The 16099-nt window shown below is 42.2% G+C and overlaps 2 protein-coding genes and 1 long non-coding RNA gene across 3 annotated transcripts; all 3 read left to right on the top strand.

Moving 5' to 3' along the window:
- The first annotated feature begins 662 nt into the window (after positions 1–662).
- Positions 663–1780, top strand: LOC132113205 (uncharacterized). Its single transcript, XR_009425115.1, has 4 exons — positions 663–764; positions 946–978; positions 1086–1118; positions 1681–1780. It is a non-coding gene; the product is annotated as an uncharacterized LOC132113205 (long non-coding RNA).
- Positions 1781–1999: 219 nt separating this feature from the next.
- On the top strand, positions 2000–8141 carry LOC132113374 (deleted in malignant brain tumors 1 protein). Its single transcript, XM_059521163.1, has 12 exons — positions 2000–2129; positions 2258–2302; positions 2835–2933; positions 3044–3100; positions 5187–5282; positions 5538–5564; positions 5664–5814; positions 6218–6429; positions 6676–6851; positions 7016–7407; positions 7608–7852; positions 7962–8141. Exons 1-12 carry the CDS (start codon positions 2000–2002, stop codon positions 8003–8005), a joined length of 1674 nt encoding a protein of 557 aa, XP_059377146.1. The 3' UTR covers positions 8006–8141.
- A 6609-nt stretch (positions 8142–14750) lies between these two features.
- LOC132113402 (uncharacterized) lies at positions 14751–15752 on the top strand (the record flags this gene model as incomplete). Its single annotated transcript, XM_059521183.1, has 1 exon — positions 14751–15752. A coding segment is annotated over one exon (1002 nt), but the record flags the coding sequence as incomplete, so codon positions are not given.
- Positions 15753–16099: the final 347 nt, after the last annotated feature.

The following is a 16099-nucleotide window of genomic DNA, read 5'->3' as shown; positions in this document are numbered from 1 at the left end:
TCTGTTGACACAAAGCTAATGATAGTGGTGTGATCAGAGAGACATTTAATTCAGCTTAATGTGGCAGTTCTTTTCTGTTCAAAGCACATTTTTATATATCATTTTATATATTTAGAAATTTAGCCATCATCTCCTCTACTTATTTTAAAAGGCTCTCATTATTTTGGAGCAACTTTCTTGTCTTTTGTGTCACTTCACAGTCTTGTTTATTTCTGTGGTTACAGATTATGTTCACCTGCACCTCTTGATTATTCCCCTTTTATTTAAACCCTGGGTTTGTATCTGTTCATTGTCTAGTATTAAGTTAATGCAAACTGTAATGTAGCTCTTTATCGCACCTGTGCTTTCTGGATTGTTGTGTTTATTTTGATTAAAAGATCACAAAGATATTCATCTTCTCCTACCTGCCTGAATGTGAAAGCATTATGTGTATGCTACAATATATTGTAGTATTATGTGTACAATATATTTCATATAATGACTCCATCATCTCAAACTTTGTCAACAGACATATCCATAAATGAATACAGAGTCAAGAGTAATAAAAGTTGAATAAAAAATTCAGCTGTGTCTCTTCCACGATTATGTTGCTCTATAGCTTTTTCCCAGCAGGCTCCAGGATATTCATGTGTCATAAGGAAATCCTTCTTAGGCTGGGTTTGACTATTTAAGTGATTATTGAATGTTTGAAGGCAAACTTGATCAGAAGAGGAAGATGGAAGCTCTGAATATTCTTCTTTGTCTGCTTCTAACTGCCTTTCAGGGTAAAATTATTATTTATTGTCAATAGAAAAATGTACGATTTATGCAACAACTGCTAGCTTGAACATCCTGTGTTTCACTCAAATATATCATATATCATTTTTCAGTTCAGAGAGCTGACTTTGTAATCATAGACTTGAAATAAACATTTAACAGATGTCACGTCTGTTTTTCATATTACAGCAAAAACCACTTGGTCATGGTCTTGGACAACATGTAAATATCCTTCAACATTTTATACTGTGGTTATATGGGTTTTATACATGTTTTCATATGACATTGAAACATAAATTCACATGATATATTTATTTTGTTTTATATAGATGACTGGCTGGATTCCACGGAAGATCCTTCATGTATCTATCTGTCTATCTTTCTATGTGTCTATCTGTCTGTCTGTCTGTCTGTCTGTCTGTCTGTCTGTCTGTCATCTTTTCTGTCTATCTGTTGGATGTAATAGGATTACATTGCCAAATTTTATACATATAAATCAAGTCAACTTGTAAGCAACATTTGGTCAGAGCACTGACAGCATACAGTATAGTTATTATGTAATTACATGCCTGTAAGCTTATCATACTGGCAACACAGAAAATTATCGATTTATGGAACAGTTATTTGCTTGAGCATTGTGTTCCAGTCAAATTATATATACGTTCCCAGTTCACAAAGCTGAAATGAATTAAAAAATATGAAAAAAAATGTTGGATATACAGACAGAAAGGTATAACATGTCACATAACATCAATGAATGTTAACGCATGATTTGGCAATATAATTGCATTCCTTAAAAAAAAAAAAAAAATATTTAGAAGTATTGCAACAATTATTAATACAACCATTAGGCGCAATTACAGCCAGAAAAGTAATTGTTAAATTCTTACTCACAATAATGGCATCTCTTTCTCTGTTCTTTAGATGCCTATTCATGCAGGTATAACTGTGGATATAACTTTGGCACTTGTTCATGTAGTCACTCTTGTCAGTACTATGGAAGCTGTTGCTATGACTACAACAGTAAGTTTTTCTAGAACCGACACCTCAAGATCAAATACAGTACTCATATCTCTTGTATTGAGCTAATAGGGTAATTTCCAAAACTGAAATTGATTTCTCTTTCCTATATACAGGATACTGCTCAACAACAACCGACTGGCCAGATACAACAGGTGCACCAACATCTTTATTATCTATTTGTCAGATTGAGATCTTTTTCTAGTGTCCTGATTGTAGAAGGATGATTATATCTTTGTTTCTCTCTCTGCTAGCTTTACCCTCCTGCAGGTATGATTGTGGATTCAACCTTGGCAGCTGCTCATGCAACTACGACTGTCACTACTATGGCAATTGTTGCCCTGATTATGACAGTGAGTTGATCAGACACTTCAAGATATAGACAGATGCAAATATATTTTTTATTGCACATATGATCCTCTGTGCTTCCAGAAATTAAACAGATTTTTTGAATTTTTAATGCAGTTTTATTTCTTCACAGGTTACTGCTCTACAACTGACTGGCCTGACTGGTTAACTACAACAGGTGCACCTACAACTCTTTTATTTGTATGTCAAATTCAAACCTTCCCCTGGTTTCCTGGATGTTAATGGAGGCTGATGTTCCGTTTGGTCATACATCACACACATATAATTTGTAGTCATACATGTATTAATACCTTCGTTGCTAATATGTTTCTCTCTTCTAGATTTCCCTTCCTGCAGGTATAACTGTGGATACAACCCTGGAAGCTGCTCATGCACTTACAACTGCCATAACTATGGCAATTGTTGCCCTGATTATGACAGTGAGTTGGCAACAAGCATATGGTTCATAATTTCCTATGATTAAATAAATTTTGCTCAATCAAAAACTTGGTTTTACTTTTCTTCCTACTTCCTAGTTTTATCTCTTCTCTTTACACAGGTCACTGCTCAACAACTACAACTGAAGAGGCAGCTACAACAGGTGCTCCTGCTGCTAATCATTTAAGTGACATTAAAAAATATATACAAAGGCAGACTCTATAATGTGTAATGTGTATATCACAAATGTACTGATGACTTCTCTCTTCTAGATTTCCCTTCCTGCAGGTATAACTGTGGATACTATGCTGGCAGCTGTTCATGCACCAACAACTGTCATTATTATGGCAACTGTTGCCCTGACTATGACAGTGAGTATCTCTTGAGCAGACAGATGTGATGAAATACATTTTGCTGAATCAAAGCCGAATTTTGGTATTATTTTTCTTCTACTTCAGTTTTATCTCTTCTCTTTTCACAGACTACTGTTCATCAACAACTGAAATTCCTGTAACCTGGGCCGATACAACCGAAACAGGTGTGTGGCTTTTCAACCCTCTATTGACATCTTGGCAATTGTATCACCATTGGCTAGGGATTTTTTTTTGTTTAGGCGCCATAATATATGTTTGTAAAATGGCAGTTAAATATCTGAAAAATTACTCGCAATGTAGAGGGTTGCTTTTCTAACTGAATATACACAACCACATGGGCGAGGCTAGCCCCCTTTTTTTTTTAAAAAGGAGCTCAGCACCCCTAAAACTTGGAGTGAGAAATGTTGTTATTCTAAAAGTTTTGTTCGTCTTTTACACGGTCAAATAATGTCCAAAACATACTCCGTAGTTTGTGGGTGTTAATGAGGAAAATGAAAACATCCCCGCATAGCAAATGGTGTCATCCTCTTCTCTTCTTCTACTTCTCCTCTGTACCTGCACCGCTCAGCACGACCGTCATCCAGCGCGAAACACACACAGAGTGAGAACCCGTGATGTAGTGTTGTGATCGGTTGTGATGCAACTAAGTTCCGAAACCATATCGGTGAATACTGGAGTCAGTATCCTGAATCACCATGGTGGTTCTATACATCTATAATCTATGGTACATCTATAATAAGTGTTTATTTTCGGACTATTTTAGTCCGGTGGGTCCCCGCCGCTGTGGAGTAGCACAGGACCTGGGTGACTCGTCCATAGTCATAAACGGAGAGAAGTAACGCCGGTTACAATGTTCTTCCGCAAGACGCATGCAGTTCTGTTTATTAACTGCTAGAGCGTGAAACAAAAACAGAAGCGCGACAAATAAACTGCGTACCTGTGTAGTGCGTACGTGTGTCTCTGTTGTTAAAGTTTATCGTTAATTTAATACTCGGGAGTCATGTAAACATGACGTCACGTGCGTCTTTTCTCGTCAGTCGTCATGGAAACATGAAGCGCTGGCGTTTTGAGTAAAAACAAACGACGTATCACTGAAAACACTCACTGTGGCTTTTTAAAAGAATTGTTATTAATTCCTAGATTTATATCTGTTATTTTTCAGTTGTGGCTGACTATCAAACTAGACAATAAAATAAAGTTTCATGTTTTTCTTTTGCTGTATTTATTCATTCATCACACACAGGATTTAACCTGAACCAGGCTTAACTCCTGAACTCCTAGCATTACTCTCTCTCTCTCTCTCTCTCTCTCTCTCTCTCTCTGTGTGTGTGTCTGTGTGTGTGTCTGTGGCCTGGCAGTGAGCAATGGACATACGACAATTCTTTAAAAGAAAAAAGACAGATTCAGGTGAGAGAGTAGGGACAGTCCATGATAATGACCTCTGTCTTGTTTTTTTTTCTGCTGAAAAGAGTTAAGTTAAAGTAACAGATAATGCAAACCCGCTGCTGTTGTATCAAATTACTTATCAAGTCAATGGTCCCCTGCTTTTATTTTTTATTTATTTATTTCAAACTCACAAGCTTCTCTTGTGAAAGGAATTTGTCATTTAAAAAAGTTTCTAAGCCCAATAATAATAATAATAATAAAGACATTTAAAATGACTCTTGATATGAAGCTTGTTTTTTATTATTATTTATTGATGACATATTGGTTTATGAAAGTTCAGACAGGCGTGCATCCAGATATGTTAGAGATGGCCATTTGTAAATAATTTACAGAAGATGAATTACATTTTGTTGTCGTACCTATTACTTTGTTCAATGACAATAAAGTTGAATCTAATGTAACCAATCTGATGACTGTTGATACAAAAGGAGGCACATGGAGTTAACGGTCAGGAAAACCAGCTGAGTGAAGAAGGTTTTGTGTTTGTTACAGGGGGCTGTCTGTGTGAACTCTCACAATTAAGCTGTTGTTTTGAAAAGGTCTCAAAAAAAGAAAAATTTTTGGAGTTAGTTGAATCAATGTTAAAATTATAAAGTTATTTTTCAATAGACATATTTTTTGTTTTCGTGTGAAAAGAGGGTGGGTGGAGGCATTGGGGCTCATTGGGTGCTCAGCACCCCTAAAGCTCTGACCCTAGAATCGCCCCTGCACACCCATATATATTTAGCACAATAACATATACGTATATAACAAGCCTATTGATGACATCATGAGTAAAATCTGTTTGTCTCTCTACAATAACAGGTCCCTCCTGCATATATAACTGTGGAAACCATTTTGGCAGCTGCTCATGCAACTATGACTGTCAGTACTATGGGAACTGTTGCTTTGACTTTCATTGTAAGTTCCTCAAACAAAGGTGAAACAGTCCTTTACCAGTCTAGCATAAACTGAACTAGATTATGTACAGTATAATATATAATATGTAATGCAGAAATGTACTATGTATTATGTTTTGAGGAATGTTCACACTGCCATTTTCCAAAAAGCATACTGATACTGTGGCAGGGGGCTTCATTTGTTTTTTGTAAATTATTATTAACATGATCCTTCTGGTTTATACTCATTCAGTTTTATCTCTTTCTATTTGTTCAGGGTATTGCCCATCATACACAACAACAGGTACTGCTGTCACTAGTTTTTTGTAATCCTGAGGCTAAATGCATACATCTGATGACACTTGTTTGTAACTGTAAGATTTAACACAATTCTCTTTTTTAGTTCCTCACCCTGAGTGTGGAGGACACCTGTATGGTTCTGGGCTGTTTTCCAGTCCAAATTACCCCAACTATTACCATGAAAATGCCTACTGTGTGTGGTATCTCTCTGCTCAGCAAGGACAGAGGATCTTCCTGACATTTGCTGATGTGCAGTAAGTGAGAGATAGTGGTGACTTGTGCAAAGCTGGTGGAGTAAATTAAAATGTAATTAAATGTATGCATTTAGCAGACACTTTCATCCAAAGCGACTTACATTGCATTCAGTCTAACAATCTTTCCTAACATGTGTTCCCTGGGATTTGAACCCCCAACCTTGCCTTGCTAACGCAATGCTCTACCACTTGAGCTGCAGCAACACTATAATAATATAGGAGTAATATTTACTATTCTCTGTGTGTGTGTGTGTGTGTGTGTGTGTGTGTGTGTTTAGAATTTATTTATACAGTGCCACTAAAAACCTGAAGGTGGAACCAATTCCAGATGGCTCCTTTAACCATATGGTTTAAAATTATTTATCTTTTCAGTATCGGGTACCATTCTGCCTTTTTCTTTCAGATTGGAGCGCTGCTGTAACTGTGACTACATCACAGTATACGATGGCTCTTCCACTGGTCATTCACAGCTGGGAAAGGTCTGCTTCAATGACACAACACACCATGTGTTTCACTCTTCATCACGATACTTGACTGTTGTCTTCAGGAGTGACTACTCTGGTGTCAGCCATGGTTTTAAAGCCCTTTTTACAAGCTCTCTGACTGAAGATCAAGGTAATGCCCTGTAAAAACGTGTATGCTGAATTGTTGTCATGTATTATATGCTGAATTGCTGTCATATATTTCCTCTTTCCTCTGACCATATTGGAGTTTTCTAATTACAAAATTAAAAGTATTTTAAAAACTAATACACACAATCATTTTAAATGCATATTTTTGTCTTGTTTTCTGAATTTAAATAAATATTTTAAATGCAAAAATTACATGTTTACTAGAAATGATGAGACTCTTGTATTGCAGGTCGAGTGGATTGTTCCTCAGACAACATGGTCATTGTCATTCAAAGGTCTTACCTGAATTCATTCGGGCTGAGTGCAAATGACCTTTATGTGGACGACGATCATTGCAGACCCTCTGTTAGCAGTACTGAAGTTATCTTTAGCTTTCCTCTCGACATATGTGGGACTTCCAAAGAGGTATGATCTTATACATATGCAAGAATTGAAAATTAGTATCTGGTTATCAGATTTCAATGCTTGAGTTTTCTGTGTCAGATTAGTTAAACACCCTAACTGTATGCATTGTGGGGGTCATGTTTACCATACAACATCACTTACTCTTTGCCTCTCTTTTCCTCTAGATGATCAATGGTTATGTGTCCTACACCAACAATGTACGGGGCTCTCAGTCTCAGTCAGGTGAAATCACTCGTCAGTCACAGTTCCTGCTACGCGTGGGCTGCCGAATGGAGCCAGACACCATGGTGCAGATATTCTACAGGGCCAGTGAGATCACCAATGCCAACATCACAGGAACGGGCCGCTTCAATGCCAGCATTGCCTTCTACACATCCAGCAGTTTCTACCAGAAAATTTATGACTCTCCATATGAAATTAAACTGAATCAGCTTCTGTATGTTCAGGTTGAGCTAAACAGGCATGACAACAGTCTGGATCTCTTCCTGGACACCTGTGTAGCATCTCCAAATCCCAATGACTTCAAAGATCGCTCCTATGACCTGCTGCGTAATGGGTGAGACCCTTTAACTCTTTAACGTGACTCCCTTCGACATCATATCATATGTGACATTAGAATCATTTGGGCTCGTAGACTGCATTAGTAAAATTATTTTGTTCCTAGTCTAAATATGTTCTTGTACTCATTAGCATTAACAGTTTGGCTGTAGATTAAACTGTATCTAAAGAATTTTTCTCTTCTTTTGTCATTTGCAGATGTCCCAGAGACAACACATATTATTCCTACACCAGCGGTCAGCACTATTATGCTCGGTTCAGTTTCAAGGCTTTCAAGTTCCTCCGGACTCATGCCTTTGTGTACCTGCAGTGTAAGGTGATCATCTGCCCAGATAACGATTACAACTCTCGCTGCCGCCAAGGTTGCCACTTCCGTCGCAAGAGATCCCTTGACAGCACCTACCACACCAATATTGTGACGCTGGGGCCAATCAAACTCAAAGGTCAGAGGCCACTAACAGGTATCATTTCTAATGAATTTACCTGTCAGTGTTTGAATCATTAATACTGAGATTTCCTAATGACTGTCCATTAATGTCTCTTTCTGTCAAGGACAAAGGCATGATGTGAAGGATTCAGAGAATTCAAAGGAATGAACTGGAATGGATGGCATGAATTGATCATCTGCTTGATCATCACCTTAATCATTACTATTAATTAATCTTTAGTAACCACCAAGCAAATTAATTGAAAGACAAATTGTATTTCTGTAATTCAATAAAGCATTTCTTAACAGCAGTTCCCATCATTAGTGTCTGAAGTTGTTTATATTCTCTTGTATTCCATTCATTATGTTTTATCGCATTTCTAAAATGAATTTAAAAAATGAAAGGTACAAAACAAATTAACAGTGACAAACATTATATTTCTCATTCAAAACATGTTTAGTTCCCACCCTGTTATATTTAAATGTTTTAGGAAGTTTGGATGTTATTGATTTCTAAATTCAAATGAATAAATTACTAATTAAAAAAGGTAAAACTCTAATTTAGGGACCAATTCACACTATTACCTATAGTTGCTTGTTAGTATGCATATTGGCTGTTAATTACTTATAAACAGAGTTGTGCAAGTTACTCTTGAAATTAAATTACTGATTACTCAATTTAAAGTTATCTTTCTGATTAAATCTAGAGTATGATTTCGACAATGAGTAGGTCCTGAGACATGTTGTCTAACCCCAATAGAGTTCAGAATGTCAATAAATGCTGATCCCAATGCATCTTTTCCATTATAAACTTGGATATTAAAATCACTAACAATTAAAACTTTATCTGCAGCCAGTACTAATGTAAAATCAGCAAACTCTTTAAGAAAGTCTGTATGTTGCACTGGTAGCCTGTATACAGTTGCCAGTACAAACATAACAGGGGATATATCATTAACATTTGTTTCTCTGGATAATGTTATATGAAGCACCATTACTTCAAATGAGTTATACCTGAAGCCTGCCCTCTGAGAAATCCTGAAAACATTGTTATAAATTGAAGCAACACCTCCCCCTTTACCTTTTGGACGTGGCTCATGTTTATAACAGTAATCTTGGGGGTAGACTCATTTAAAATAATGTAATCATCAGGTTTTAGCCAGGTTTCTGTCAAACAGAGCACATCTAGATTATGATCAGTGATCATATTATTTACAAAAAAAGCTTTCGTAGAAAGGGACCTGAAATTCAATAAGCCAAGCTTTATCATCTGTTTACCCATATTGCATGTGTTTTTTATTTGTTGGACCTCAATTAAATTCTTACTCTTAAATTGGTTTGGACGTTTTTTGTATTTTCTATTTCGGGGAGCAGACACAGTCTCTATAGAGTGATATCTAGGTGAAAGAGTCTCTATGTGCTGACAATTAACTGACTTCTGTGAAAGAGATGGCGGGCTCAACCCATTCTAGATCTCAGACATCTGAGCAACTCGATTATCCACCGGTCATTCAAGATGATGACAGTCAAGAAGATTCTCATGCATATTTGCCCCGAGGATTGTTTATTGACCATGATTTGAAAGATGCTTACTTTTAGGGATGCACCAGTTGACCGGCCATAAATCAGAACTGGACGGTTTTTGCTTAAAATACACGATCGGCAATCGGCCGGATTGTGGTATTTTTTCGACCGATTTTTCCGGAAGTGCGCCCTCGTGAACATACTACATTGTAATCATTTGCTATGTCATTTGTGTGGAAGTATTTAGAAATCTGTGCGCAGGACAAGGGCAGCTGTTCAGCACTGGAAATGCAGAGCTTCATGTCTGAGGCACAGATAGCAGGAAGCGATCAGCCATTGGTGTACTGTCGCGCAAATTAGAGCCCCTTTTCTGCACGCACTAAAGCTGCGTGAGCATATACTGTAGCGGTCTGCGCCCTGAACATGAGTAGAACGTGCAAGATTAAAAAAAAAAATTGGAAATCGGTATCAGAATCGGCCAGTTTGCTTGTAAAAAATTGGTATCGGAATCGGCCATGAAAAATCATGAACGTGCATCTTTACTTACCTTCAGATCCACATAGCCCCCTGCCACAGACCGTTCTTGAGATTCGCGTTTGAGAGAGTGGCCTATCAGTATGCAGTCCTTCCGTTTGGACTGTCCCTGGCCCCACGCACTTTTACGAAGTGCATAGATGCGGCTCTGTCCCTTCTTAGTCAGATGGGAATCCGCATTTGAACTACCTTTACGATTGGCTTCCCTCAAACCGGGGGAACCGACATGCCCCCTGAAGGTTTTTCAGAGGCTGCCTTATGGCCACTTCCACCTCTGTAACTCTGCTGGGCCCGCTCCACATGCGGCCTCTCCAATTTTGGCTAAAAGCCTGAGGCCTGCCCCATGCTTGGTGATTAAAGAGATTTCCGGTCAGGGTGGACGACCGCTGTATCGAAGCTGTGGCCCCCTGGAGGACTACTCGCCTGTTTGTGATAAGAGTGAGGATGGGCTTGGCCTCCAGAAGGAAAGTGATCACAACAGATGCATCCAACTCCGAGTGGGGAGTGTTGTTGGAGGGCAATCTGGAATTTGGCTCCTGGACAGCTCAGCTGCGATGCCTACATATCAACTGCATGGAAATGTTGGCAGTCCCCTTAGCCCTATATTCCTTCCTTCCAGCCATCAAAGGCCACCACATCTTGGTCCATTCAGACAGCATGACAGTGGTGTCTTATATCAATCACCAAGGTCTCATACATTTTTTTCATCGCCTCCTACTCTGGGCACAGAAAGAACTCCTCTCGCTAAGGGGGGTTCATGTATTGGGCAAGATGAACCTGGGAGTGGACATGCTGTTCAGAGTCAAGGTAGCCCTGGGCAATTGGGCACTCCAATCTCAGACGGCACGGGGAATTTGGGTGGTCTTTGGGAAGAGGTTGACTTCTTCGCCTCTGAATACAACTCTCGTTGCCCAACATTTTTCTTGATACAGAGAGACGCCCTGGCCTAAGACTGGCCCAGGGCTCGCCTGCATGCATTGAGTCAGGCGAGTCAAGGAAACCAAATGCTCCCTCCTCTTAGTAGCTCCATTCTGGAAGAACAAGGCTTGGTTTCCAGAGCTGATGCAGCTGGTGTGGTGACTTCTGGGTGACTAACAAATGCTGTCAGTCTGCGCCTCATGTCTTGAGTTTGGGCTCAATGACTGCAAGGTAATTTTGATACCGAGACACGGCAATGTTCCTAAAGTGCTCTCCACTCCCTTTAGAGCGCAAGTAATATCCCTATTGGTGATCCCCGATGCAGACGGTGAGCAGGGACCAAATGATCTCTGCCCTGTTAGGGCTCTGAGAGTCAATGTAGAACGTTCTAAACTGTTTAGGCAGTCTGAACAACTGTTTGTTTGTAGCATTTTCCTTTAAATGATAATGAGCTCTGCTGACCCCGCCCCTATCTCTCGCGAGACACTCTCAGAGAGACTGTTTACTTTAGCCGCATTAAATGTGAATTATACTCATTTTATCTGTTGGTGAAGCTGGACCACGAATGATTTGCGCAAAGATAGACCCATTTAGGTAGATCAGGGGCACAATCCCTTCAGAAACAAATATAATCCACTGTGTTTTCAGTGGCTAATATGTCAACTTGTATTTAACTTGTATATGCATAAATTAAATACAGATTAACCCCTGTTAAAGCTGTGGTGTAATTTGATTAGTGGACATAAGCAGGTATTTATTGGTTGCTGTCTCTTTAAGACCAAATGCATGGACCTAATGCTGAAACACATTGTCTGAATGTGTCTGAATCATGCCTTTCTCTCTCAGTGGCCAAGCGCACAGAAAACAGCTTCAGCCGTCAGTCTGAAGGTCTGGCTACGTGAGACTACAGGTTTGCTTTCTAATGGCTTTGGGCTCATCACCCCATGAAATAGAGAGGCGGGGTGAGCAGAGCTCATTAGCATTTAAAGAGACATTGAAACACTTGCTGAAGGCAAGTGCAGACGGGTGACTGGTCTAAATGGGTATTTGGGCGTAACGTGCAATAAACCAATCAGAGTCTCATCTTCCATTCCCTTTAAGAGCCAGTTGCTCTCATGCCATGACGGATTTGCTATTTACACAGCGGAATTTGGCAAGCACAAAGACCGTGTCTCCGAGGTGAAACGAAGCAGCTCGTGTGCGAGCAAATAGATAGCCTAATTCTGATACATGCGATGACTATCCATTATGACATGTAGCCATTTTTATATTTAATTAGCATACAAAAATTCTTATGCTTTGCAATCCTTACATTTTTAATATTTGGCATGTTTGTGTGCTGCTGTGCGTCCCTGTGTTTAATAAGCAGCGTGTACGTGTGTTTTGCGCCAGACTTTACACCAGGTTTGAGTTGGTCTATGGGGCAGTCTCTTTTCAGCTCCTTAAAATAGCAATGCACCAGCACTGCGCCTGAACACACCTCTTTTTTAGACCACCACGCCCATGGGCGCACAAATGGGCGCAAATGCATTTGCTAATTATATGACATGGCGCTGGATGGGAAAATGTGAATGACGCCGGACTGAAACTAGCAAACACACTTGCGCTGCGCCTTGCATCGCATTGCGCCGAGTGTATTATAGGGCCCTTAATCTTTCGTGCTGTCAAGGAGCAGTCCAGTGAAGGAAGTTCATCCTGGTTGGTCCTCTTGTGTGCATTCAAAATGCTGATTGGCTCACAGATAGAACCTTATAGAACCAAGTCACATTAAATCAATAAGAACAACTAAAATCAAATAAAAACAAAGAGGTGCAAGCATGCAAAGTTTCTGTTTGTCTGCAGCATTGAGCAATGCTGATTTATTGAAAGAATGGCCAGTCACAGAATCCGCTTAATGCTCAAAACGCCGGAGTTCTGTGCAGTGCTGAAATTTGCGTGCTCACAAATCCTCTGATTACAACTCACAAAATGTAGACATCATAAATAGATACAGTACAGACCAAAAGTTTGGACACACCTTCTCATTCAAAGAGTTTTCTTTATTTTCATGACTATGAAAATTGTAGAGTCACACTGAAGGCATCAAGGGCTATTTGACCCTTGATCATTCAAGGAAACTAGACACTGTAATTTAAGTGTTTTCTGTAGGTCATTCCAAGTTGAAGGTGCAAAAAACATGAAAGCCTTTTTGGAAAACTCTGTCCGGGCTTGAGGTACATTTAATGAGATAATTTTCTGGGACCGTAAACCATAAGTACTCTGAGTAAAAGAAAGAAATTTGGTTCCTTTTCAAGGAACTCGAGCTGCGTCGAAACGCTTTTGGGGAACGTCTGAAAAGCGTTTCGAGGGGATTAAGTCTGAAGATATTGAAGAACTCAGAAAGACCGCTGAACTCTCCCTCCGCGCCACTAAGGAGACTGCTCGCGTAATTTGGCGGTCTATGGCAGCCTTAGTGGCCGCGGAGAGGCATTTGTGGCTGACCCTGTCAGAAATTAAAGAACGAGACAGGGTCTGCCTCCTGGACGCCCCGCTTCAAGCCTCGGGCCTGTTCGGCGACACAGTTAATACTGTCGTCGACAGGTTCCAGGAGGCACATAAGCAGGCGGCGGCGTTCCAGAGTTTCCTCCCTCGTCGCTCTCGTGGTGCATCTGGGCGGGAGATGACCACGCCACATACCGGCTCTTCACACCGAGAAGCGCAAAAACAGAGCGTCGCCACTCGTGCTCCCCCACGTCGGGACCGAGGGCAACGACGCTCTGAGTCGGGGGCTTCTAGGGCAAAAACCGATTTAAGATCTGTCATCGAAGCCCGGAAGTCCTCGACAAAAAGATCCTGACGCCAGGATCCAGAGGGTAGCCCCTGCTGGGGTAGAGCGCGGTTCACCTCATTATACGGTGCCCGTCTCACCTCAGTACCCTCAGGAGGTCGGTCTGCCAACCCTGCCAGAGTTTCAGGGCGCGGCGGCCTCCAGCGAGCGCCACCCCCAGTTATGTCCGCCCGTGAGCGTAGCGGAGCTGGGATGCTCGCCGCCCCTTCGGGGGCCTCTTACACCAGAGGTCAGTCTCGAGAGACTGATTCCCTTAGTAGATTATTTAGCAGCGTGGAAGCTACTGCCAAATGTATCTCAATGGGTCCTGCGTACAATATAAAGAGGCTATTGCATTCAGTTCGGTCATCCACCACCGAAGTTCAACGGGGTTACACCGACTGTGGTCGGCCCCCAGCAGGCTCTGGTTATGGAACAAGAAGTGAATACCCTATTAAGGAAGGAGGCCATCGAGGTGGTCCCTCCTCTAGACAGGGAATCCGGGTTTTACAGCCGGTATTTCATAGTTCCAAAGAAGGATGGGGGGTTGCGTCCGATCTTAGACTTACGTCTCCTGAACCGCTCAGTTATGTCACTGAAGTTCAAAATGCTCACTGTCAACCAGGTTGTAGCTCAAATCAGATCCGAGGACTGGTTTGTCACAATAGATCTCAAAGACGCATACTTCCACATATCCATCCTTCCACAACACAGGAAGTTTCTGAGGTTCGCTTTCGGGGGCAAAGCTTATCAATATCGAGTACTTCCCTTTGGCCTCGCACTCTCACCCCGCACATTCACGAAATGTATGGATGCGGCTCTGGTATCCCTCCGTATGCAGGGCATCCGCATCTTAAATTATATCGACGATTGGTTGATCCTAGCTCAATCAGAGCAGATGGCGGCTCGACATCGAGATGTCGTTCTCGCACACATGGGGGAGCTGGGTTTGAGACTAAACGCCAAGAAGAGTGTACTTTCTCCAGTTCAGAGAACCACCTATCTAGGCGTAGTGTGAAATTCGACCACGATGCAGGCACGCTTGTCTCCTGCTCGGATCGAGTCGATCCTCACATCAGTCGAGAGAGTCAAAGAAGGCCAGTCACTCACTGTCAAACAATTCCAGAGATTGTTAGGGCTGATGGCAGCTGCGTCCAACGTGATACCTTTTGGCCTGCTGCACATGAGACCCCTACAGTGGTGGCTCAAGTCCAAGGGCTTTTCCCAGAGGGGAAATCCACTTCGAGTTATCAAGGTCACGCGGCGGTGCCTTCGTGCCTTAGACATGTGGAAGAAACCTTGGTTCTTGAATCAGGGCCCGGTGCTGGGAGTTCCTTGTCGCCGTGTAACGCTAGCGACAGATGCGTCCCTCACCGGTTGGGGTGCGGTCATGAGTGGCCACCCTGCCCGCGGTCTGTGGAGTGGTCGCCATCTAACATGGCACATCAATTGCCTAGAGATACTAGCAGTCTATCGAGCATTGAAATATTTCCTCCCAGACCTGAGAGGTCATCATGTGTTGGTGCGCACCGACAACACATCAGTGGTCTCTTATATCAATCACCAGGGGGGTCTGCGTTCGCGCCCCTTGTACAAGCTGGCACACCAGATCCTTCTGTGGTCCCAGGGCAAACTCCTCTCGATCAGAGCAGTGTATATTCCTGGGAGATTGAATGTGGGAGCAGACATACTGTCGAGACAGGGGCCGAGGCCCGGGGAATGGATGCTTCACCCCGAGGTGGTGAAGCAGATATGGAGAGTATTTGGAACAGCCCAGGTGGACCTCTTTGCGACTCAGGAGACATCGCAATGTCCCCTCTGGTTCTCTCTAGTTCATCCAGCTCCTCTGGGACTGGACGCTATGGTACAGACCTGGCCGAGGCTTCGTCTGTACGCTTTCCCCCCTATCGCTCTGCTCCCGGGAGTTCTGGCGAGAGTACGCCGGGACGGGGCCCGTCTACTACTAGTAGCCCCGTTCTGGCCGGGTCGAGTATGGTTCTCAGATCTAGTCTCGCTCCTCGACGGCTCTCCGTGGGAGATACCGATCAGGACAGACCTACTCTCACAGGCGCAGGGCACGATAATTCACCCTCGCCCGGAGTTGTGGAAGCTGTGGGTGTGGCCCCTGAGGGGGCACAGCTGTTAGCAGCTGGTCTCTCAACCGAGGTTGTTGAGACCCTACTCCAATCCAGAGCTCCCTCTACGAGGAAACTGTACGCCCTGAAGTGGAAGATCTTCACTTCATGGTGCAGAGACCACCAGCTTGACCCAGCAGACTGCCCAGTTGGTACAGTTCTGGAGTTTTTACAAGCCAGGCTCTCTGCGGGGTTATCCCACTCCACCTTAAAGGTTTACGTGGTGGCCATAGCTGCTTTCCATGTCCCTTTCAATGGTCAGTCAGTGGGTAGACACCCCCTAGTTACACGTTTCCTCCGCGGTGCGCTGAGGCTGAGGCCTCCAGTACGATCCCGTGTTCCCCCC

This window comes from Carassius carassius, chromosome 32 (assembly GCF_963082965.1).
Source record: "Carassius carassius chromosome 32, fCarCar2.1, whole genome shotgun sequence".
NCBI classification, from domain to species: Eukaryota; Metazoa; Chordata; class Actinopteri; order Cypriniformes; family Cyprinidae; genus Carassius; species Carassius carassius.
The sequence above is the reverse complement of the archived record's forward strand: the minus strand, read 5'-3'. Positions and strand labels throughout refer to the sequence as shown.